Genomic DNA, 25,574 nt, shown 5'->3' with positions numbered 1-25,574 from the left:
CGATGAAATTGTTTCTACTCCACAATGACTTTAATGCTTATTATGTATTGCTACTTCCTAAATCATACCTCTTTTTATCTCTGAACTCATTCTGCCAGAACCTTGTCTAAAAAGGCCAGAATATATTGCTAAAAAGATTCATTCTTAGTGATAAACTATTTTTTTAAAAAACAAAGTCTACAATTTGGTAAAAGTTCTTCATATAGCTTTGCAGAGTAACAGTTTGAGATTTGGACCAGGTTGCAGGAGAGGTAGATTTGATTTGTTTCTTTTGTTGCATTTATTGTGTTCCGATCAAGTGCTTGGCATTCTGTAAATAACCTAGAAGACCTAGGCCCTATTGCCCTCTGGAGTTTCCCCTTGAAGATAAAATAAACTAAAAATTCAAATATAGAGTGGTGCTTCTTAAAGTTTTCCACCAAAATGCTCCTAATAGCAGAGGAGGGTAAACTTATACTACTTATGAAGCTTAGTCTAAACCAATGGGCTGAAGTTTGATGTTTCATCGAATTTTTCATTTTACACCATTGTAATATCCTGTTTGTTTTATTATTTGAAAATGATTTAACTTACATACCAGCAAATAAAATTAGTAGTCCAAGAAAATGTACCATGTTTATCCTGGCAGTTTGTAAGCCTCTGACTCACTTTCCCAGGTTTATTTGTATTTCAATTTGAGAAGCACTTATAGGAATGAATTTGGAAATGAGCATCTATGTGGGCTCACTCTGGGCAAGGCTGTGTGGACAAAGCTTCAGCTTCCTAATCCTGTATTTCATAACTATAAATGAGATATCAAAGGCTTCTTTTTATGTCCTTGAGTGGGAAGTTGAAGATAAAGGAAATGTCATAGTGAAAAGTAGTTTGAGCTCTTTTGAGACATACTTATAATCTGGTATTTTACATTCCTGAAACAAAGATCTTTCTTTCTTTTATGAACCATGAATAGCAGAACAAAAGGCATATAGGTTGAAACAGAAGTCCTTATGTATCGGCAATGATACTTGCCTAGGTCAGTAACTCTCAGAGGGGTGGGTATAGGGAGGGCAGAGAGACCCACTGGAATCTTGAAGCACGGACAGCTTCCTTTTCAACTATGTATGGCACCAACTCACTCTCCAAGCCCTGTACCACCACCTCTTGCCCCCAAACTCAGCCAGTTTAAAAACCATTAACTACAGTGAGCCACTGTTACGGGTGGGAGTAAATCTTCTTTCTCAGATGTGTTAGTATAGAAAACATATTGAGATGGAGGCTTAAGGTAGCTACAGGGGAGACTCTTTGGTCCAGAATTTTATTACGATTCAATTGTGGGTTTATTAAACACAGAGATATTTTAATGTCTAGAAGTTATTCTCATTAGTTATTTTTCCTCTCTGGATCTCTTGCAATTTTTTCATTTAACTCTACAATTTTAAAAAGGAAAAACTTTATGACACTCTTATAAAAGCTCAATTTTCATCTAAGAGTAAAAAGGTAAGTTTTCTGTTGTTGCAGATTATAATCTAATAATATATTCCATTATCATGTTTGTATTTTAAAATCTGGGGACCAAACATACATGATGAAAAAAACTGTATGTGAAAATCATCTTAATACCTGTTATAGTTCTTAATAATTTTTCCTTGTGATTACAGCCCTATAAAAGTGGACAGGGAGGTAGGTATTGAGTATCATGAGCTTTTTGTATGGCTAAACTAAGGTTCAGAAGCTATAATTAATTGCTGAAATCCAGAAAGATAAAAACAACAGAAGTGAGATCAGATAGGGTCAAACCCAGAGCCCATATTTTTTTCTCTTCTTCACATTACCTAAACAGAGAAATCAAGATGTTTTCACAGCAAGAGGGATCCAAAATATTATATGCATTTGTTTCAAGTTTCTATTAACCAATAACCAAAGGTTGAAAATATTACTGTAAAAGTGCTACATAGCATATCCATAGCCTATCCTAATAGGTACTCCTATAGATTCTTAATCACTTCATTACTTTATCAATCAGTCTATGTGAGTTCAGCCATTATTAAGATACAAGCTAGCTGGGACCATTTGGATGATTCTAACAGACATCTTAGTAATTCTGTAAATGTTAAAAATACTAATTTCACAGGCAAATTTGAAGTATAATTTAATTTGTGTTTTGTTTGCTAAAGATTTTCCTTTTTTTTTAAGATTTTATTTATTTATTTGACAGAGAGAGAGAGATAGCGAGAGCAGGAACACAAGCAGGGGGAGTGGGAGAGGGAGAAGCAGACTCCCATAGGAGCATGGAGCCCACTGCAGGGCTCGATCCCAGGACCCTGGGATCATGACCTGAGCCAAAGGCAGATGCTTAACGCCTGAGCCATCCAGGAGCCCCTAAAGATTTTCCTTTTGACCTAAGTGACAGATATGTGCTTAAGGAGTTTAGTGGTAGAACTACCATGTGACCCAGCAATCCCAGGGTATATATCCAAAGGAAACGAAGTCACTGCCTCAGAGAGGTTATCTGTACCCTCATTTTCACTGCAGCATTATTCACAATAGCCAAGCCACAGAAACAACCTACATGTCCAGCGATGGATGAATGGATAAAGAAAATACACACACACAGAGGAGTATTATTCAGCCATTAGAAGGAAGGAAATCCCAGCATTTGTGACAATACCGATGGACCTTGAAGACATTATGCTAAGTGAAATAAGTCAGAGAAAGACAAATACTGTATGATCTCATTTGTATGTGGAATCTAAAAAAAAAACTGAATTAGAAACAGAGAACAGATTGGCTGGGAAAGGGTGGAGTAGAGGAAAAAGGTGAAGGTGGTCAAATGGTACCAACTTCTAGTTAAGAGATAAATTAGTTCTGGGAGCTATAATGTACCATAATAACTATAGTTAACAATGCTATACTGTAATATCTGAGAGTTGCTAAAAGAGCAAATCTTAAAAGTCCTTATCATAAGAAAAAAAATTTGTAAAGTGATGGATGTTAACTAAATTTACTGCAGTAATCTTGTCACAATATACTTACGTCAAATCATTACATTATACACTTTAATAACAATGTTATATGATAATTATATCTCAATAAAACTGGAAAAATAATTTGATCAAGCTAGAAGACTGAATTACCTATCTATTCTTTCCATACAAAGTGATAATGCAAATTGTTGTCATATAGAAATTATCCAATTTTAAAATGCAGGGAAAATAGCATTATAGAATTATTTTAGACAATTAACAAAAATATGTTGTTTTTTTCTGAATTTTAGTTTGTGGTTATTTGTCAGCTTTTAAAAATTTACCAAGAGTAAACTCTAAAAGATATTAAAAATGAAACAAAAATTTAATTAAAAAAAGTTTAATGGTTCCTGGATGACACCAAGAGCCAGAGAAAAGCCAATTAATTTCTAACTTTGCCCCTCTCTGAAGCAAAAACAAAACAAAGGGCTTTGAATCTTGAATTAAAACCTGTTGGTTTTAGTGAGGAACAAAATCATACAACCATCCAAACAGACCCGATAAATGACAAATATTTTCAGAATAAAATTTTACTCTCTCAATAATCAAACTCTACAGGGAACTACTTCTAGTTCCCCCAGTGACTCCATGCTCTCTTGCCTCTCTTTTCACATGTCGTGCCCAATGACAGAAAATCCTTCTACCACATCTCTGCCGGGTTGACTCCTACCCATACCTTGGGCCTCAGCTTAAAAATCACTTCTTCCAGAAGAATCCCAAATATGTGTTAGATATGTGCTTCAGAGTCCTATCAACTTACCCATATCACAATATACTTTAATGTCCATTCAGTTGTCTGCCTTTCCCCCTAGGCTGCCTCTGACAGGGCAGGGACTGTGTCTGTCTTCTTCGTACAGTCCAGCATGGTGCCTGGCATAGAGCAGGTGCTTTTATTAAATTACTTTTATTTTAAGATTGCCTCCATATAAGGATGACAAATAAAACTCTGACCAAAACCTTTTTGAAATGAGGTATGGAGAGAAGGTAACCATCCAGTTTAGATAACTAAATATAGCAAATGTCAATTTACCTAAAGATGTATTTAAATCCGGCACCTCTAGGGCATTAAATTTTACCATATTTAGAAACACTTTTTGTTACTAGTCATTATCTTCATTTAAAAGAAAGTTTTCCAATTAGACCTATCAAATTAAGTCAATTCAATTTATTTAATAAGACAGTGGGAAAAGACAAGAGAAGGAAATACAAAACAAAGTGGCTTAACTGCTAATCTGAATAAATGTTCAATTTTTAGAATGGAAAAATTGAATTGAATTAGAGTGGAGAATTGAGTTTAAATGGTTGAGGTTCTTTGTTGCTAATCGTCTATTCAAGACTACTTATATCAACTGGATAAGCATTTTGGAAGCTGGTCAATATAATAGCCCAACAGTTAATATATATTAAAAATCAAATCAATAATTGTTGAAAGATATTTCAAAGTATTAAACACCAAGATTCTATTCTGAATTATCATAAGGAATATATTTGAAAGAAGGAGTCTTATTAAATGTAGTTAGTTCAGGTTTAGGAAATAGCTTGTATATGCAGAAAAATAAATTGTATATATAGAAAAATAAATTGACCATCTTATCAGCAACTTTAGAATAGACATGACATCTATAGGTGATGGGGAAGATGATGATGATGATGATGATTTTAACTGGAAGCATAATTTTAAGTATTTTGCTTCACTTAATGAAATTATTTACTAAATAGGATATGGTTTTATAAATAATGAAGGAGAAAAACAGAACTCAACCCACAACAAGGTATGATTTAGCTACTGAAATGATCAGATGTGCATACTAATTCCTGTACTGGTGACAGATTTCAATAGAAATCACTAAATTCCACCTGCAGGCACATCATGTCAAGTATGTATAAACAATAATAATTTCATGGCAGTGGTGCCAGGGGAAATATCCCAAGATTCTTTAGACAAGTCAGTACAGTAAGAGATGTAGTAGTTGATTTATGGCTAACTAAAGAATTAATGTTAAAGAGCTTATTAAAATTCATTCTGTTTCTTCTAATTCTAGAAATAGGTTAGTTTCTCCAAAAGGTACATATACAGATAATGTATATAAACAGAAACAGAAGTGGACGGCTACCATAGCTTTCAAAGAAATAAAGTATTCTAAGCTCAAAACATAAATCTCTTCCTTCTTTTATTTATTTTTTTTTAAGATTATTTATTTATTTATTTGACACAGAGAGAACGAGAGAGATAGAGACAGAGAGCAAGCACAAGCAGGGGGAATGGCAGGCCGGGGAGAAGCAGGCTGCCCTCTTAGCAAGGAGCCCAATGTGGGGCTCGATCCCAGGACCCTGGGATCATGACCTGAGCTGAAGGCAGACGCTTAACTGACTGAGCCACCCAGGCACCCCTCTTCCTTCTTTTAGATAAATGATTAGCATCTAAATTACTTTAGTTACAATGAGTTCTGCAAGCATACTGAAAATAATCACTAGTTTAATTAATTAAAGGTGTTCAACAGGCACAGTTTATTTCATTAGCACAAAGAAAAATATATGATTTTATACAATACCTGTAGTGATAAAGGAAAGATCTATAAATTAAAATCATAATTCTGTGCTACCAGGATAAAACGACTTCTTTAAGCAAGGACTGCAAATGACTGAGAAGAAAATATCACTGATAACTCTTCAGTGGAAATTATATGGAAGGTTTGGAAAAAGTTACAGGGCAGGGGGAGGAAATAAATTAGTAATTATTTAGTTCCTAGACATTCAGGACGGTCTCTATGCCTGTCATTGTTCTAATGAGTAAGGTGTTTGGCATGAGCTGACTGGGAAGGATGTAGACTAAAGGCAGGTGAAAGTCAATGTGCCAACCACAGTTCTGCCATTTATAAGATGCATAATCCTGAATAAATCACCTGGTATCTACTAGGCCTTAGAATCCACATAAAAGAAGGATGATTTCTAGAACCTGTTTAACTATAACATTAAGAAATTCTGCATGTTTCCAATTCAAGCCTGTTCAGCCTTCATATCTTGTAGTTGTCACTACAGACTACAAAATGTATGAGCAAGCACTAAAAATCAAACCAAATAACTAGTTGTGGCTTTTAGGCAAGGCTAAACTATATACTAAATTTGGTTAAGTTTAGTGAGACCAACTTTTTACTTTTCTATTAACACAAGAACCTTGCCCTACTCTGGCTATGTACTTCACAAGCAAAGAGGCTTGAAACTAAACTAAGTTCACAAAATGAAAAAGTTAGCCACAATGAGTCTGATTCAAGAACTGCTTTTCTTGTAACTTCCTAACCTTGACACCTAGTCTTTTTGCCCCAGCTGTAAGCCATAGACCAGACCAATGGGAGATGTAACCTCAAAATTAAAGCTCAGCTAAGGTTCTAGATTAAGAGGTTCCTTTAAAACTTGGAGTGACGAGGAAAAAATATGTTGATATATACAATAAGGCTCCAAAATCATCCTAAGGAAGACAAAACTCACATCACAAAATAATACTTTAAATCCATATAGAACCAGGACAGCCGAGTGGCTCAGTCCATGATCCCAGGGTCCTGGGATGGAGCCCCATGTATCAGCTCCCTGCCCAGCGGGGAGTCTGCTTCTCCAGCTCCCTCTGCCCCTCCCCCAGCTCGTGCTCTCTCTCAAGTAAATAAAATCTTTAAAAAATAAAAAATAAATCCATATAGAACCTTTTATAGAACAACTTAAAGCATTTTATAAAAATTACCCAATTAACTTTTCTGTCACTTCTGTGAAGAGTCAGTATTATCTGATATTTTCCAAAGGAGGTTAAAAAAGAAACAAAGGAACTAAAGTTACTCACTTTGCCAATGACAGAGCTTCTTAAGTCCATATCTAGTGTTTCAAACTTGTGAAAAAAGATGCTCCGCTTCATGAGAAATTATATTAACAGATGGTGTATTGTCTTGCTTAGCATTTCACCTAATCAGTTCAGTATCTGCCACACTGTAGGTTCTCACTGTATATCTACCCAATGGATAAAGCTACTAATGATAGCTAATAATTACTAGAGTTCATGTATCAAGTACTGTGCTAAGTCCATTACATATATTATTCTACTTAATCCTACCAACAACTCAAAGAAGTAAATTATTACTTCTCATTTTACTGATAAGAGAACTAAGGCCTACGTTAAGTAACTTGCCCAAGATTACAAAGTGATAAAGCCAGGATTTTCACAGAGGTATCTCAACTTTAGATCTTGTTTAAAGATCATGTAGAAAGAACAATAGATTAGCAGTAAGAAACTCAATATTTTATTTCATTTATCACTAAATTCTTGGAGATAATGTCTAGCATAGTACCTTATTCATATTTTTCCTCTTCAAATGTTTCCTGAATAAAATTAAAATTGCACAAGCAAATTAGGTTTCATTGTCCTCAACTGTAAAATGGAGGTAAAGGTACCTGCATGGTCTGCCTCAGTAATTCTCAAAGTGTCATCCCTGGATCTGGAAAATTTGTTAGAAATGCAAATTCTCAGCACCTCCCCCTCCAAACCTACTGAATCAGAAGCCAGTGTTTTAACAAGCCTTCCAGCTGATTCTCACGCATGGGGAAGATTCTCATGTATCAGTCTACTTTCTTAGATGATTATGACTATCAAATGAGTTCAATAATGTGAAAGTACCCTAAAAAGTGAATCATGTATTATCATTAAAAGAGTAAATTACATTCCTTAAAAAAAACTTAGTGGTTTTGCTAAATCAAGATAAAAATGAACATAAGAAATGAAATAGGTTATAAAGCACTTTTAAAATAAAATATCATTCTAGATTTTACCTTGGCAATGTAGAACAGTCATGGATCCCGAGAAAAAGATGCCCATAACCATAAAGCTGAGCCTAGAAATCTGATAATGTAGAAATGGCAGTTCAACCCAGAAATGTGAAATACTGCACAGGCTTCTTACCTGACCAGTGTCCAGTGGAGGTGCCGGATCTGTCTGTACATGTCTCACTTACAGGTCTAAACACAGTCTCCCATCCACCAGTAGCATAGCGCCAATTCTGAGATTCCAAGATGAGTGTTCGCTGAGTACCATATGCAATCATGAAGCAGTAGACCACGTGATGGAGTTGACAGCCATAGCCACAGCCTTTGTTGATATTACATACCAGCTTCTTGGCTTTGCTGCAGTCCTTGGGATTCTGTCAGGGAGAAAGACAAAGGTGAAGAGTGGTTACCTTCTCTTTATAAGTGACAAGTGTCAAAAATCATATAATTAGCCAGGACTGATCCAGTGTATCTTACGAAATAAAGAATCCAGCTTTAAGGATTGAATTTCAAAGAATCCACTGAAAGTTTATTTTAAAGAGATGGCAGTGAAAAGAAGAGTTGCTTTGGAAACATCACTGAAAAAATATGAAGCATTACACTGAAAAAAATACTTTCACTTCTCTATCACTCAGAACATGCAAGTATGATCATCTCTGAACTCAAAAGTTGCATACACTGAGATCTTCATGAAAGAAGTAAAACCGTTTATTTATTCCAGCTGTACTTCAGCATGCTGTGCTTACCTTTCCAGCTGAAACTCAAATCATCTTAAATGAAAAATTATAATTTACCTATCAATTCCATCTATCTCCAGAGTTCTAGATGTCACAAACAAAATATATTTTTTCATTATGGAAGTGAAAACCACTGAATAAAAAAAAAATGAGTTCGGGACTTTTTTAAAAAAAAACGAATCTGGATAGCTACTAGTAATTTTCACAATAAAATGCAGAATATGTTCTGTGTTATGCCAATTTTTTAGTCACTGAAGTATAATTAACACAGTGTTATGTTAGTTTTAGGTGTATAACATAATGATTCAACAATCCTATACATTACTCAGTGCTCATCATGAAAGTGTAGTCACCATCTGTCACCAAACATTGTAACAATATTATTGATTGTATTCCCTATGCTGTACTTTTCATCTCCGTGACTATTTTATAACTGGAAGTTTGCACCTCTTAATCCCCTTTATCTATTTCACCCATCTGCCCATCCACTGTTATGCCAATTTTTAATCAGGAGGTCCATTTTTCTATTTGTATACCCTGCTATAAGATGAGTAGCAAGTGGTTATAACAGTATTATCTAACCGTGGGTGCAACAGGGTTAGTTAATGAGAGATGTCTTTTTTATTCTAAAGCTTTGACTCTGCTATAATTCATATGGGCTATTGCTAAATATCCCTAGGCATCTTAGCTCTTCAAATACAAATCTGTTTTGACAGGGACTCCTTAGCCTAGGAAGTTTTAAGCTGTTTTGTCTGCAAGGTTAAAAGAAAGGATGGATGCCTTCAGTAACAGAATCTTTTCTCCCACAAAGTGAGAAGCAAAGTAACCAGCTCTCAATTTATATGAGCCTTGAGAAAAAGCAGTTGCCAAACCACAATCTACAACTATTTTCCAGGAATATCATCTATTTGGTCAAGCAGAGCCCTAGAAACAAAAGCTAGGAAGGTGAAGGTATAAAATGATCGTGAAGGAAAAGCTGAGAAGGGAAAATACAACACAGTTACTTTCAGAAGGGTATCTTTTACATTCAAATGTGACACCGCGGGGCTGGTCTTTTTAGATCAAAGCTAAACCCAATACCATCAAGAGCCTTCTTTAAAAAAAAAAAAAAAGATTTTATTTATTTATTTGAGAGGGAGATAGAGCAAGCAGAGCACAAGAGCAGGGGGAAGGAGAAGCAGACTCCCCACTGAGCAGGGAGCCTGATTTTGGCGGGGGGGGGGGGGGGGGGGAGGGGGGCGGGCGGCTCCATCCCAGGACTCTGGGATCATGACCTGAGCATAAGGCAGACACAACGACTGAGCCACCCAGGCGCCCCTATCAAGAGCCTTCTGAAAAGTTAAGAGTCCTTATGAATCTGAGAGAATCCAGATAAAATTCAGCAAGATTTGGTCAATACTGTTTGCCCAATCAAGTACTAGAGTTGCTGATTCTTTTCATTTTGAGACTTTGAACTCTAGTTGGTTTAGCCGCAAAAGATTTGAGAGGAACAGAAGGGTATGTGATGTGTTATTGGAAGACCAATATCATTTTTCTATCCAATATAATGTGAGAATCCTGGGAATAAGTAACATTCTCCAACTGATCCAAAGCTTTATTATTAACTCAATAGTTTAACAAAATGGCAAATAAAGAACACTGACATTTGTCAGGTTTTTCACAATTTGTAAGAAATCTAGCACTTGAATATCTCGAATTCATATGAATGGAAAAGAAAATGTTCTTTATATATTTTTCAATAGACTTTTTCTTTTAGAACAGTTTTTAGATATATAGAAATTATTGCAAAGATAGTACAGAGATCCTATATACCTCACATCCAGTTTCCCCTATTACATAGTCTTACATTAATCTTCATTTTTTTTTTTAAGGGAAAAAAGAGGGAACATAATAATTAAACATTTGGAACCACAGGTTTTTTTTTTTTTTTTAATGAAAAGAAGACACATCTGCATGTAAGACGGGCACATCTATTGTGTTTCCTGCGTTTAATTAGAATGCAATGCTTTGAGCACAAGAATTGAGTCCTAAGAGAAAGAAATGGACAATTTATGAGATGAAGCTTAATTCAAGAGCTTTAGTGCTCCTCAAACCAAGCTAAATCGAGAATATTTAAATCTTTCTGTTAAGTCATAGGTAACATGGAGAAATGAAAAAAATCCATTATGTTTGGTTCTGGAATGAAAAAGGTCTACATATATACAGGGTAACCAATGGAAGATTCCAAAGCAGAGGCTAGCAGTAAGAGAAGAGAAAATGAATGACTAGAATGAGAACAGTAAATAAAGTACTGAAGAAGCTCAGAGCCACAGCCCAATTTTTTCACAAAAATACTTAAAAGTCTGAAAATTTCAAAACATCTTGTTCATAAAAAGGCAGAGACAGTGAGAAATAGAAAAAAAAAAATGTGTGTGTATCTAACACAAGATCAGGCTCACCAGAATAAATATCTAGAAAAAACAAGCAGATATTTATAAGGTAAACAAAGCAACAATTCTGAGATGGGCAGGGATTTATTCAGATGGAAAGAAACCTCATGGGAAACCCTTTACCTGACCTAAGTCTTTGTTATCCACCATTGTTACGGATTAGCAACAACAGAGATTTATAGGAATCTATTAAGGGAAAACAGAGCCTTTGTTACACACGTGTGTGTGTGTGTGTGTGTGTACACGTATGCATAATCTTCAATTTTCTTACCAAATAGCCTTTGTCAATTGCCACTGATCCTGGTTTTATACTTTCTGTCTGCAAAAGGCTTGCCAGTATGTCTCATTCATAACAAAGCATATAATATACAAGGGCCTCATTACTAAAACAAGCTTTAATTATGCTAATACTTTAACAGGGTAGCTATTTCTGACAATAAAACCTGTTTTTCAATAGCTTCTATAGTGTGCCTGATGCATTTTCTTCTATATTTCTCTATCAGCTATGCAAGAATGCAGGCATATTGCTTGAGATTGTGAGGATAAATGAGATAGTATGTTTGAATTAGCTTTGAGCATATACCATGTCATTGAGCTTCATAGTATCTCTGAGAAAGAAGGATGGGTAAGCAGAAAGAGGCAGTGGAGGGAGGTAATTTGTGTCACAATTTTAAATAAAGAAAATGAAACAGAATCATACAATTTAATTCATAACAGAGCTGGAATTAGAACAAAATCGTATCGTAAGCCTCCCTATGCAAAGTTCTTTAACTAGAGCATGTTGTCTCAAGTAATTTTGACAAAATTACCTCCTGTTTCTAAAACTTGAATCATCATCATCATTGCAAGGAAGAAGAATGTATGTGCCTATTAATGCCTTTGACTTCAAGAAGACCCTCTATATAAAAATCCCACATTTAAGTATAATTTAGAGAGTTTATAATTTTACTTTGTTGTTAACTATTGTTCTTTACAATATGGACTCCTATTTACTAATGAAAAAAGTACTTTTACTTAGCATTTCATAAACACAATAAATTTTATCTTTTAAGGTTTAGCTTAAATATAATTTTACTTATAACCCTTTCCAGTCCAGCTAAAAGTGATATTTCTCCCTCTTCTATTCCACAATTTGTTTATTGCAATCTTATTACATTTAAGTTGTCTTATTATTATTTATGTATAATTTCTTATTCTATTAGATTGTCATCTCCTGAGTTTTGTTGTATATACTAAGTGCTTAATAAATACATATTTAATGAACAAAAGTTCACCTATATTTGGTCAGTGAGTGATACTCAAGGCAGAAAGAGATGAGACCCTCTCCCAGGGGACTTGAAGGGGTGTATTTTCAATCTGTATTTCCCCATCTTCTACTCTCAGATGAGAAGCACTTCCTAGTAGGACTTCTACTGGGAGTGTATCGTATTCCAAGCGCACACATGTGGGGAGGGGGCGGGGTGTGATGAGTGGAGAGTGTCATAAAAGGAGAGAAAGGAGAAAAATCGAAAGAATCACAATATAGAACACTGGATAAATGCAATATTTTTTGCATTTAGTGCTACAAGGTAGCCCAATTATGGACCTTTATAAGCTAACAATGTTATGTAACATTTTTACAGGTATAATTCTGCAGCAAAGCTCTCACTATAGTACATATAAATCAAGAAATAAGGACTTGAGATAAAACAGGGTTCTTCTGTATTCAGTTTCCTTTTCTTCCATTTTTTAAAAACACTATCTGAGGCATTTGTTCTGACACTGCTAGTTTCCAAGAATGACCCTAGATCAATAAAACCAAAAGCTTTATTTGTTCTCATTATCCTATAAATAAAAACTGAGAAGTATATTTAAATCAATATGCCTCTAAGATGGTACATTAAGAGAAGCAGCATCTCTTAAACTTAAATGATTACTAATTCACTAAGGCACCATCATAACGTTGAAATACTTTAGTCCTTTTCACTTTGGTTAAAATGTGAAAATAGTTACTATTGGACATATTTCAAATTAGGAAGCCAGCTTAATTTCTACTTTGCTAAAAAAGAATAATTTTGAATTAACTAGTAAACCAGAATTATTCCTGTATTATGTAGGGACTGCTAAGATTTAGAAGTTTCCACTGCCTTCATTTAGTAAATTAGTAGTAATTGTGAATTAATGATGTAACATTATAAAACAGTACTGATTCCATGGCTTTTAAATTAAATCAAAAATAAAACCTTTTCCCACAACAATTTAGATTTCCAATATTCACAAGTAAAAGCCTCTTCAGAGGAAAATTTTCCAGCCACCATGTAATTTCCCTCACTGATCTGCCTAGATTTACTACAGACCAAAAACATTGCATTAAAAGGCTAAATTAACGACAAACAAAAAATTTAGTCAATATAAACTGGACATAATATCTCCAGGCAATTCTTGTAAAGAGTAAATGCTCAATAACCATTAGTTCAATTGAATTGCAAGTAGGGAGACAAAGGTGATGTCAAGCGGACAGTGACAAAAATAAATTAATTGGTGACAAGCCAGAATTTGGATTTCAGCTCTCTAAATCTATTGTTCAATACTCTTATCCATCCTCCCATGAGGTCTTTAATCCAAGATTCAACAAGAAGTGCAGGCTGAGAGCACTTATCTGGTCACTCTTCCAGCTTTATAGACATATGCATACTTGACAATATACTTTATATAGTTAAAGCATACAACATGTTGATATATATACATATATATACACATACACACTGTAGAATGATTACCACAATCAAGCTAACATATCCATCACCTCATATTATTACAATTTACTTTTTGGTGGTGAGAACACTTGAGATCAACTCTCTTAGCAAATTTCAAGTATATAATGCCAGTATTATTAGTTACAGTCACCATGCTGTACATTAGATCTCTAGAACTTACTCATCCCACATAAGTGAACCTTTGATGAACATCTCCCCATTTCCCCCATCTCCTTGCTCCTGGTTATTACTGTACCACTCTCTGCTTTTATGAATTTGACATTTTTAGATTGCACATATGAGATCATGCAATATTTGTCTATGTCTTATTCACTCAGCATAATGTCCTTCAGGTTCATCCATCTTGCAAAAGCAGGTTTTCTTATTTTTGTGGCTGAATAACAGTCCATTTTACATATATATGTATATATATGTACACACACACACACACACGTGTATTATCCATTTATCCACTGGCAGACATATAGGTTGTTTCCATATTTTGACTGTTGTGAATAATGCTGCAATGAAGGGGGTATGGTATCTCTTTGAGATAGGTTTCATTTCCTTCAGATATATACTACCAAGAAGTGGGATTGTTGTATCATATAGTAGTTCTATTTTTAACTTTTTGAGGAATCTCTATACTGTTTTCCATAATGGCTATACCAATTTACATTCCCACCAATGGTGAACAAAGGTTCCCTTTTCTCCATATCCTTAACAAAACTTGTTATTTTTCATCTTTATGATAACAGCCAGTCTAACAGGTAAGAGGTGATATCTCACTGTTTCCTTGATTAGTGATCTCGTCACCATTCATACGTCTTCTTTTGAGAAATGTCAATTCAGATCCTTAGTCTATATTTTAATTATGTTATTTGTTTTTTGCTATTGAGTTGAATTCCCTATACATTTTGGATGTTAACTCTGGTTTGCAAATATTTTCTCCCATTCTGCAGGTTGCCTTCTCATTTTGTTCATCATTTCATTTGCTGTGCAGAAGCCTTTTCATTTGCTACAGTCACTTGCTGATTTTTACTTTTGTTGACTGTGCTTTTGGTGTCATATCCAAAAATTCATTGTTAAGAACAATGTCCAAGGAGCTTTTCCTCTAAGTTTTCTTCTAGTACTCTCATGGTTTCAGGTCTTACACTTAAGATTAAGACTCAGAACACTGAGGATCCTTCCAGCAACTCCCCAACAACATTTCTTCTTTAGGGAGGAGTTAAGCCATAGACAGCTCCTATTTCCAATGAAGAGAGGTCAGAAAAACCAAAGGAATGAGCCAGGTAAGCTAAATTTTATTGTACTCTTTGCTCTAATCACAAGACTAAATAGTTTTTAATTTGTTTGTTTAAAAAGATCTGCAACACCTAGCTTTGTGTTGGCATTAATGAAGAAAAGATTCATTAATAGTGTGATGAAAGCATTTCATTGTATTGGAAACAGTCTGATTTTATTTCTCTAAAATTATTTTCAGAACCAAAGCAGAAAAGGTAATGAAGCAAATAAGAGAACTGGAGTACTGCATTGTGGTAATTAAAATGAAAACTCTGGGCATAGCTAATAACCATGAAAGAGAAAGTTAAAAAGCATTCTCATTTTTAAAAGCCAGGACTGGAAATTATTGTCTTTTAATGCATTAAACAGGAACATTTTCATAGCAAAGTTAAGATAGTATGAAGTTGTCCTTTCTAACCCTCCAGCAAAGAACAATTTGTTGCGAGTAGTTTAAGAACAACACAATAGCTGAGGCACAAGTAGGTTACCAAATGCTGCAGTAAATCAATTTCCCTTTAGGTAATTTTATAAAATTTTAAGTATGGAAACTTAATGGAGAAAAGATATCAAGATACATACACACTGAAGCAAAGGCAGATGGTCACTATACAGTTATAGAAGAGGAAAGATCTTGGTAAGTAAAGCAACAATTGGCATACTTTAAATGCATTTTTAAAATTTTTGCTCTTTGCCAAAAAGTCTCTATTGAATGTTCTAAAGCCATTTTTTAAAAAGATGGAAATTCTACAAATCCAGTGGAAAGCAACAAACATCATGGGGCATTTCTTCTACTGAGGGTCTTTGAGACAGTAGTCTATCATCTCTGGATATTCCAGGTGATCTCTACAAAATCTCTACTTGAGGTTCAAGAGATGAGTACACTAGAGCAACCTTGGTAATATATTCTGCTACTATAAAAGCCACAAAGGAAAGGCAGAGAAAGAAGAGATGCATCCAAGTCTAACTTTTCTCATTCAAGAATCTAACATAAATAAGGCTAGAGAAGAAAAGCTAAGTTACCCAAGAAGCCAGATTCCGCCAATCCTATACAAATGTACAGAAGATGTATAACCTCATGCACCTTTAATTTTTTCTCCAGAGGTTTATGTCTGATTTCTAAGTGTCAGAACCAGCTAACTGCTCAGTTTAAAAATAAGATAGTTTCAAAATTAAGGTTGAATTTCAGAAATGTCCTCCACTATTTTACTTACCAGAACTCACTAGGCTTTCTTTCCTCAAAAATGAAATTCAGAGAGGACATGGCAGGTACTCTTTAAAAAAGAAAAAAAAAAAAAAAGAGGAAGAAGGGAAAAGAATGGGGCAAGGACAGAGGGAAAGGGAAGAAAGGGGGAAGAGAGAAGAAAGAGGGAGGGAAGGAGGAAAAGGGAAGAAGTGTTGGAAAGAGAGGGGAACAGGGAAAGAAGAAGAGACAGAAGGGGGAAGAAGGAGAAAAGTAAAAGCAAGTTTGGGAATGGTTAGCCCAGATCAAAAGGTGAAGTAGAAAAAAAAAAAAAAAAGAGTGGATAGCAGATACAAAAGAGAAACACTAGTTGAAACTCTGTTCTTGTGCAAAGGCTGCTGCAAATGTTTAGCCAGCTCTTCCATTCTGCAGAGTGTCCTTCGTCCCAGGAGCAATGGGACTTACAGCACTTGTCTGTCTACTCATCGGCTTTTAAATCAAACCATCAACAATAACTAAACCAGACGTCAAATCCTGCTGCCTCTTCTCTGGACAGAGGCATTGTTCCATTTCTCCATGCAGTTATCCATGCACAGAGAATCCACCGTTAGCTGAGCTTAAATTTCTTTGAAATTTACAGTTACTACTATTACTTTTAATTAAAAATAAAACATTCTTAAGACCATTTTTCTCACTGCGTCAGTTTAACAATCATCTAACCGAATCAGGTTATTTACTTTTTGAAATCTTTAACACTGCATTTTTTGCTATTTATTTTTAAATAATTTAAGGCCCACAATAAATTACAAAAACAGTAGAGTTACCATGTATACCTTCCACAGAACTTTCCCCAATGAGAACATCTTACTTAACCACAATTCATTATCATTATCAGGAAATTGACATTACATAACATAATTAACTAATACATAGGCCTTCTTTGGATTTCACCAGGTTTTATACGCAGCACTCTTTTTCGGGGGGGGGGGCTCTGGTATATCCAATTTTATAACATGTATAGACTCATGTAACTAGTACTACAATCAGGAAATAAACTGTTAAATCAGAACAAAGAAATTCTCTTACACTACTCCCTTTAAGTGTCACACCCTTCCCCAAATGTTAATCTCTGGCAACTACTGATCTGTTCTCCATGACAATAATTTAGTAACTCTGAGAGTGTTATAAATGAAATCAGACAGTATGTAGCCTTTTGAGATTGGCTCTTTTTTTTTAAATCACTTAGCACAATGCTCTTGAGATCGATGCAAGTTACTGTGTATATCAACAGTTCATTCCTTTTTATTAGTCTGTTATGTGGATTGTGCCACAGCCTATTCACCTACTGAAGGGCATTTGGGCTGTTTTCGGGTTTAGGGTGTTACAAATAAGTTGCCATGCATGCAAATGTACAGATCTTTGTGTGCACATGCATTTTTATTTCTCTAAGATAAATATACAGGAGTATAATTACTGGATCAAAGTGCCAAACTGTTTCCCAGAGTGACCATACCATTTTACATTTCCATAAGGAGTAAGTGAGAGAGCTGGTGGCTCCGAATTCTTAGTATTTTTTATGTTAGCCATTCTGACGGGTGTGTGGTGGGATCTCATCATGTTTTTAGGTTACATTTCCCTGATAGTTAATGATTGTGTACATCTTTTCATGTGTGTATTTGTCATCCATATATCCTCCTCAGTAAAGTTGTCTGCTCAAAACTTCTATCCATTTTCCAATTGCATTATTTCTTACTTTTGACATTAAAGAGTTCTTAATACATTCTGGATGCAAGACCTTTGTTGGATATGTGATTTGTGAAGATTTTCTCCCTGTCTATGGCTTGTCTTTACATCCTTTTAACAGGGTCATTCACAGGACAAAAGCTCTTAATTTGATAAAGTTCAATTTATTGATTTTTTTTCCTTTTATAAGCTCTTCTTTTGGTGTGTTTAAGAACTTTTAAGATTTATTCCAACATATTCCTCTAAAAGTTTGTAGTTTTACATGTTACATTTATCTGTTAGATTTACTATCCATTTTGAGTTATTGTAGGTAAAATGTGAGGTTTAGGTCAAGGTTCATTTTTTCCCCTGTGAGATGTCCTTCCTCCACTGAACTGCTTTTGTACCTTTCTCAAAAATCAATTGCCCATTCGTAGGTATATATTCAAAAGACCTGAAACCTGTTACTCAAATACATGTAGAGACATGTTAACAGCAATGCTATTTGGAAATACCAAAAGGTGTAAACAATCCAAATGTCCATCCACAAATGAATGGATGAGCACATTTTGATATACTCACACAATGGAATATTATTCAGCCATAAATAGGAATGGAGTGCTCACATATGCTACAACATGGATGAAACTTGAAAACATTATTCTAAGTCAAAGAAGCCAGAAAGAAAAGATCACATATTGTATGATTCCATTTATACGAAATATTCAGAATAGGCAAATCCATAGAGAATGCAGATTGGTGGTTTCCAGGGGCTATGGGAAGAGGGAATGGGGGAATGAGAGCAACTGCTTAATGGCTATGAGATTTTCTCTTAAGCTGATGAAATGCTGTGCAACTAGATAAAGGTAGTGGTTGCATGACCTTGTAAATGCACTAAATAGCACTGAACTGTCCATTTTAAATGGTTTCATAAATTTCACCTCACTGAAAAGTTAGCATACCCATATGGGTCTATTTGGACTCTCTTCTGTTTCATTGATTTATAGGTCTACCCCTCCTCCAATACCATACATTGTTTTGATTACCGTTGCTATAGTTGTCAAGTCTTAAAACTGTAAAGTATGATTACTCCAACTTTATTCTTCTTTTTTAAAATTAGCTTTAGCTATTTTAGTTCCTTTGCCTTTTCATATAAATTTTGGAATCAATTTGTCTATTTATACAAAAAGAAAAAAGGACTTGCTGGGATTTTAATAGGAATTATATTAAGCTTATGGATCAGTCTGGGAAGAACTGACATTTTTTCTATGTTGAGTCTTCCAACATATTAATTTACTCATTAGATTTTTAATTTCTTTCATCAGCATTTTATTTTTTTTTACCTAAGTATTTCATTTTCAATTTTTGGAGCAACTGTAAATGATAGTATATCTTAAAATTCTGGTTTCTAATTATTTCTTGCTAGGATATAGAAATACGATTAGTTTTTGTGTGATGATCACATATCTCACAACTTTGCTAAATTCACTTACTCTAGGAGTTTTATTGCTGTGTGGTTATTGTTATTGTTTGGTAGATTACTTGCAATTTTACTATGTAGACAATCATGTTACCTGGAAATAGGGATAGTTTTCTTTCTTTCTAGTATGTATGCCATTTATTTCTTTGTCTTGCCTTACTGGACTGCTTAGAACTTCCATTACTATGAATAGGAGCGAGAGAATAGGTGAGAGAGGATATGACTACTTCATTTCCAATTTTAGGGGCAACGTATTTCAGTTAGTCTTTCACCATTAAGTGTGATGATACCTGTAGGTTGTTTGTAAATCCTTTTTTTTTTTTTTTTATCAGATTGACGAATGTCCCGTTTTTTCTTAGTTTGCTGAGTGTTTTTCATGAATGGGTGTTGGATTTTGTCAACATTTTTTTAATCATGTTGACCATTTTTTATCATCTTATCAATATATTTTATTATCATTTTCAACCTATTTTATGATATATACATATATGTGATTATATATTTTATATATATATATCATGACCAAGTGGGTTTATTCAAGGAATGCAAAGCTGGTTAAGTATTCAAAATTCATTCAATGTAATCACATTAACAGTTTAAAGAAGAAAATCTACATGATTATACCAATTCATAAAGCAAAAGTTTTGACAAATCCAACACCCGTTCCTGCTTTCCTGTGCATAATTTGAACTTTCAGTATTCAATTTTGATTCATCTATATATACATACACACATGTAATTTATCAGTCCACTCGTATCAACATTTTATTATTTCAAGTGGGATGTAGAAACTTCACTACCTTTACTCTCTCCCCTTTTAAGATATAGTTGTCTTAAAGATTACCTTTATATACATTGAAAACTACATCAGATGATGTTATAAATTTTGCTTTCTACCACTAAAAATTTTTTAAAATTTAAGTGGAGAAGACTAATCAATTACTCTATGTCTACTCTTTCATTTGCATTTTCTTCATTCCTGACATTCCAAGTTTCCTTCTGTCATCATTTTCTTGCCATCTGAAAAAAATTTCCTTTTTTTAGACCAAGTCTTCTGGAAATGAATTCTTCCAGTTTTCCTTCATCTGAAAATGTTTTTATTTCACCTCATTATATTTTCACTGGATGAAGATTTCTAGGTTGCCAGTTCTTTTCTTTTGGCACTTAAAAAAATATCTTACTACTTCTTTCTGGCCTCCATGTTTTCCAATGAGAAATTCACTGTCATTCAAATTGTTCCTCTCTATGTAATGTATTGCTTCTCTCTAGCTGCTTTCAGGATTTTTTTTCTTTGTCTTCAGTTTTCAGCAAATTACTTATAAAGTGTCTGGAAATGGATTACTTTGGGGTTTTCCTATTGGGAATTTGCTCAACTTCTTGAACTTGTTGGCTTGCCAAATTTAGGAAGTTTTCAGTCATTTCTTCAACCCCTTACTCTTACACTTCTCTCCTTCTTGGACTCCAAAGATAACAAACATAAATTTTTGTTGCTGTTATTGTCCCATAGGTCCCTGAGGCTCTGTTTACTTTTTTTTCAATCTTTATTCTCTCTGTTGTCAGACTGGATAATTACCATTGATCTAAGTTCAAGTGTACTGATTCTTTCCTCTGTTACAACTATTCTATCATAAGCCAGTTTTTTACTTAGGTTATCGTATTTTTCCGTTCTAAAATTTTCATTTGTTTTTTCCTTATATCATCTATTTCTTTGCCCAGGCTTTCTATTTTTTCATTTGTTTCAAGTCTGTAATTGCTTAATGGAGCATTTTATTATTGTATCTTCTTTAAAATCCTTATCAGGTAATTCCAACATCTGTGTCATCTCAGCGTACTAGCTGCTGCTGATTACCTTTTGTCATTTAAGATTTTCCTGATTCTTGGTATATGGTGAATATTATGAGACTCTGCTTTTTATTAAATGATCTATTTTGGTAGGAAGCAAACTACACAGATTCCTAGCTCACTTTTATCGGCTGTGGCTCAAATGTCAGTTTAATTGTTAAAGCTTTTTCAGTATTATTTTGTTCTGCCCCACTTGTGGGCTAACCAAGAGCCAGTGTGAAGCCTAGGTGGTATATCATATCAGAATTCAGTTCTCAAACCTTTTTCTGCATCAATTCTTATTAGTTACATGCATGTGATGTTCAGAGGTCTGCCCAGGATTTCAAATACAGATTTGAAAAATCCTGTTCTCTAACTTCCTTTTCTCTATAACCCTCCCTCCACTGTAGTGGTGGTGAGAACGGGAACTGCCTCATTATTGCAGTGTGGTGATCGTGGATGGGTTTTGTCCAAAGCCTCTGAGGTTGTAACACCAGCTGGGAGACGTAGGGGTGCCCTCATTACTGCAGGGCAGGTAGGCAGGTATGGTGGAAAGGGCTACGTGCTCAAGCTCCATAGCGATGGTACCAGGAAGGGCAGGGGGCAGCTTTTTTCATGACGTTTGCCTGGAACAGGTTAGATGTAATAAAAATTAGGCCTTTTTTGTGGCTCCATCCATTAGTATTTTTAGGTGGAAGCGTTCTCTAGCACCTCCAACTGGGATATATAAGAATAAAACAAGCAAATAAACAAACATAGAAGATCCATGTTGTACAGGATTTTTTTGGGTACTTAGCAGGAAGAATAGGATATAATGTGTTTACTACATCTTATCCAGAAACAGAAGCCTATATTTTAGCCCAACATAGTCTCATTTAATGCACATTTAACTCACATCTATAATGCTATTTACTTACTGGAAAACTAACGACTTTGTGTTTCCAGAAGCATTTGCTCATGTAAGTTTCTTTTAAAAATGATAAACCAACCTTTTTTCAATAATTTGAATCTTGAGCTGAAGGAACAGGAGGAGGAAGCAAAAGAAAATAGAAGGCAAAAATATTTAAGAATTATTTCTATTACTGTCTAGGCCACAGTTAACAAACTTTTCCTGTAAGGGACCATACAGTAAGTATCTCTGGCTTTGCAGGCCAGATATTCTGTCACAATTATTTAAGTTTGTCACTGTAGCCTGAAAACAGTCATAGACGATAGTTAAAGAAATATGCATGGCTTTGTTCCAATAAAACTTTATTTACAAAAATAGCTGAGCTGGATTTGGCCTGAGGGTGGTAGTTTGTTGACTTCTGGTCTAGACCAATAAAGTCTGTAAAAACAGGTTGGCAAAAGGAAAGACAACATTAGACAAGATGGGTAGGAATACATGTTCCTTAAGAATATGGGAACGTATATCTTATTCTGTTTTGTATTCTGATTTGATACAAGTTCTAAGATCTTTTACCATTAATGAGATACATAGATTTAGTTCTTCAATAAACCTAGAATCCAATGCCCACATTACTTTCTACTTACAACGCTAGTAGTATTTTCCTAATGTCTCAGTTGCTAAAATCTTGACTCCTCTTTCTGAATCGGACATTTACCTCGTCCATAGATATACTGGAAGGATACCTCTACCGTGTATGAAACAACACTGAAAACTGGATAGGAACAGTTTCTTTCCAGGAAAGAAAGATGTTTTGATAGATATAATGGGGAAGTCAGGATATGTTTAACATTTCTTCTGTGAAAAATCAGGCTTTCTACTCACACCTCTATCTGAATTTTAATCTACTTAGCACACCATTCTATATTCTACCACCATTAAGTTAAACTTTTTATAATCCGAAGAAAATCACTTCTCATGACTACTGTTATGATTAAAGGCAAAGATAATGACTTTTTGAACATACTTCCCATAGGATTTCCCTATTATAATATTACCGTATCTCTTTTTTTCTTCAGACTTGTTCATTACCCGAAAAAAAAGTCTATATTCTCTACTGACTTTTGCAAATTTCTAAGTGTTTTCACAATTGATAATCTCTTATAATGATAAAGAAATCATCTTAAGAGGTAGAAACAATATATATAGGCAAAAGCCACTCCTAGAAACTTCATATTTTATGGTTCTACTCATTTAGTTATTTAAAAGTTATACTTCAATTTCCTCTATTAATGCAGTACATGAGAAATCTGTTTAAGGTTTCTGTGGCAAGGTCTTATGTTGCTAATGATGGGCAGGTGCAAAATAGGATGTGGCTTCACCAGCCAATATTAAAAGCAGCCCTAAAGCTTATATTCAGTTAGTCACCTTCAACAAAGCACCAGGAAAATAAAACAAACAAAACAAAAACAAACAAAATACTGGCTCCTCAAAGCACTTGTTAATGGTGAATATCACAACTTGCAGTTAAGACAGAGTACTGACTAAGAATCTAAGATCAAGTAAGTCTTAGATGTGAGTCAGTGATAAGTCATAAAAGCATACAACTATATGTCTATGCAATAAATTAAAATACATAGATATGCTCTGACACTAGAAAAGGGCGTGATAGTTCTCATATTGCTTATAGTACTGTAGTAGCTATTCTAAAAAGTGCTTGGATGGTCTGTATAGAATGCCATCATATATTTGACCTGCCTAAGCCAAAAATGCCAGTTATGATAAATATTTATCAGGAGGTGGTACGTATGATTTGCACAGCTCATATCACTTCAAAAACCCATCTGAGAAAGGCTAGTACTGAATCTATTTTTTCAAAGGAAAATTGAGACACTCAAGTCATTACATTGCTGTTATACTGGGTTCAAGGTTGAAAATAGATGATAAAACATCCAAATATCTCAAGGTCTCATTAAAATCCTTTAATTGAAAGGTGAAAGGGAAAAGATATTTCTTCTTAATCTTCTGCTACATTAAAGGAAGTTGTAAGGATGAATAATGTCTGTCTGCCGCCCTTCTATACAGTTTCTCTATTGCTAGGTAGTAAGCAAAACTCTTATGAGGCAGGTGGTGTTATATTCAATATGTAGCAGAATAAACTGAGGCTTGGAGAAGTTGGTGTAACTTGCCTAGTAAATGGCAGAGTCCTGAGTTAAACACTCAGTGGGTAGGAGCACAGGAAGAGTGGGTAGTGAAGCTTATGGAACAGACACGGTTATTGTCTACAGTAATCAGGACTTACACCTAGAGCATGGCAGTTTTACACGAAGGTTGTGGGCAGTCAGTGAACAAGAGCTGATAATCAATTGTAGGCTGGTCAATTTGAGAAAGTGCTGCATACTCTAGGGACTGAAGGACAGTGAAAGTCCTAGTCAGAAAGCTGCTTTATAAATAAAGTGAAATTTTGGGGCGCCTGGGTGGCTCAGTCGGTTGAACGACCACCTTCAGCTCAGGTCATGATCCTGCAGTCCCGGGATCAAGTCCCTCATCAGGCTCCCTGCTCAGTGGGGACTCTGCTTCTCCCTCCAACCCTCCTCCCCTCGTGCTCTCTCTCTCTCTCAAATAAATAAATAAATAAATAAATAAATAAATAAATAAATAAATACAAATCTTTAAAAATAAATAAAGTGAAATTTTAACCGGAGGCAACCTAGTTTTTCTTTGTTATCTGTGTCCTTGAGACAGAACCCACTCAATCTTAAATCGTCAGCATCTATTACTTTTCATCTAATTTTGCCATATGTCTTTCTCTCTTTCAGACTTCTTAATTACAGTGGTTCTTAGGGAATCTTATGTAATCTTATGTCTAAGGGACATAAGATTCCCTTCTAGTTCAGTGAGAAGGGCTTCCTTAGGGGCAGAGTGGGTTTACTGAAATGTAAGCTGAAGGGACGCTCATTTGAACAGGTTGTGAAATTGTGACCTTCAAAGACCCCAGGAGGAGGAGGGTTTATGTAATGTGTTCATCTGGTCATGTGTTTTTGTAAAAATTGTAAACTTTGACCACAATGAGTTAAGATGGCTGCCTTGTTCCACTTGGAATTCCCTCCCATCTCATTTTCCTGGTGTTGGTATCAGTTTTGGGTGGCAATGAAGTGGCCTTTAGCATTTCTGGGATCCTGTTATGGGAAAATTAAGCTGGGGATTCATTTAGTTTAGATCTACAGGGATATATTTATGTGGTTCAGGATTACTTTTGTGCAGCTATTTTTGTGACATAGATACAGGGCAATGGTTTATACTACAATGTCAATGGATCCCATTGCACCCAGCATGAGAAGTGTCAGGTAATCAGAGAATTGGGAGTCAGTTCTCAATAATGCCTAGTAACACAGAAGTTCTCTTTTGTCATTAATATTGGGCACCTGGGTGGCTCAGTTGGTTAAGCATCTCTGGATCAGGTCACGATCCTGGGGTCCTGGGATGGAGCCCTGC

At 35.0% G+C, this 25,574-nt stretch overlaps 1 protein-coding gene across 8 annotated transcripts in view; it reads right to left on the bottom strand.

The window, feature by feature from the left end:
- Positions 1-25,574, bottom strand: part of FUT8 (fucosyltransferase 8) — a 315,924-nt gene that overhangs the window by 56,589 nt on the left and 233,761 nt on the right. For all 8 annotated transcript variants that reach the window (XM_064571176.1, XM_064571180.1, XM_064571175.1 and 5 more), the window contains one exon: positions 7,942-8,179. In XM_064571176.1, the coding sequence (XP_064427246.1) occupies positions 7,942-8,179 (238 nt within the window). The remainder of the gene's footprint in view (positions 1-7,941; positions 8,180-25,574) is intronic.

The sequence above is a fragment of the Mirounga angustirostris genome, unplaced genomic scaffold (assembly GCF_029215605.1).
Source record: "Mirounga angustirostris isolate CCGP_5_RB_7025 unplaced genomic scaffold, mMirAng1.0.hap1 SCAF_9, whole genome shotgun sequence".
Classification (NCBI taxonomy): domain Eukaryota; kingdom Metazoa; phylum Chordata; class Mammalia; order Carnivora; family Phocidae; genus Mirounga; species Mirounga angustirostris.
Note: the sequence above shows the minus strand (reverse complement) of the source record. Positions and strands in the feature narration are given on the sequence as shown.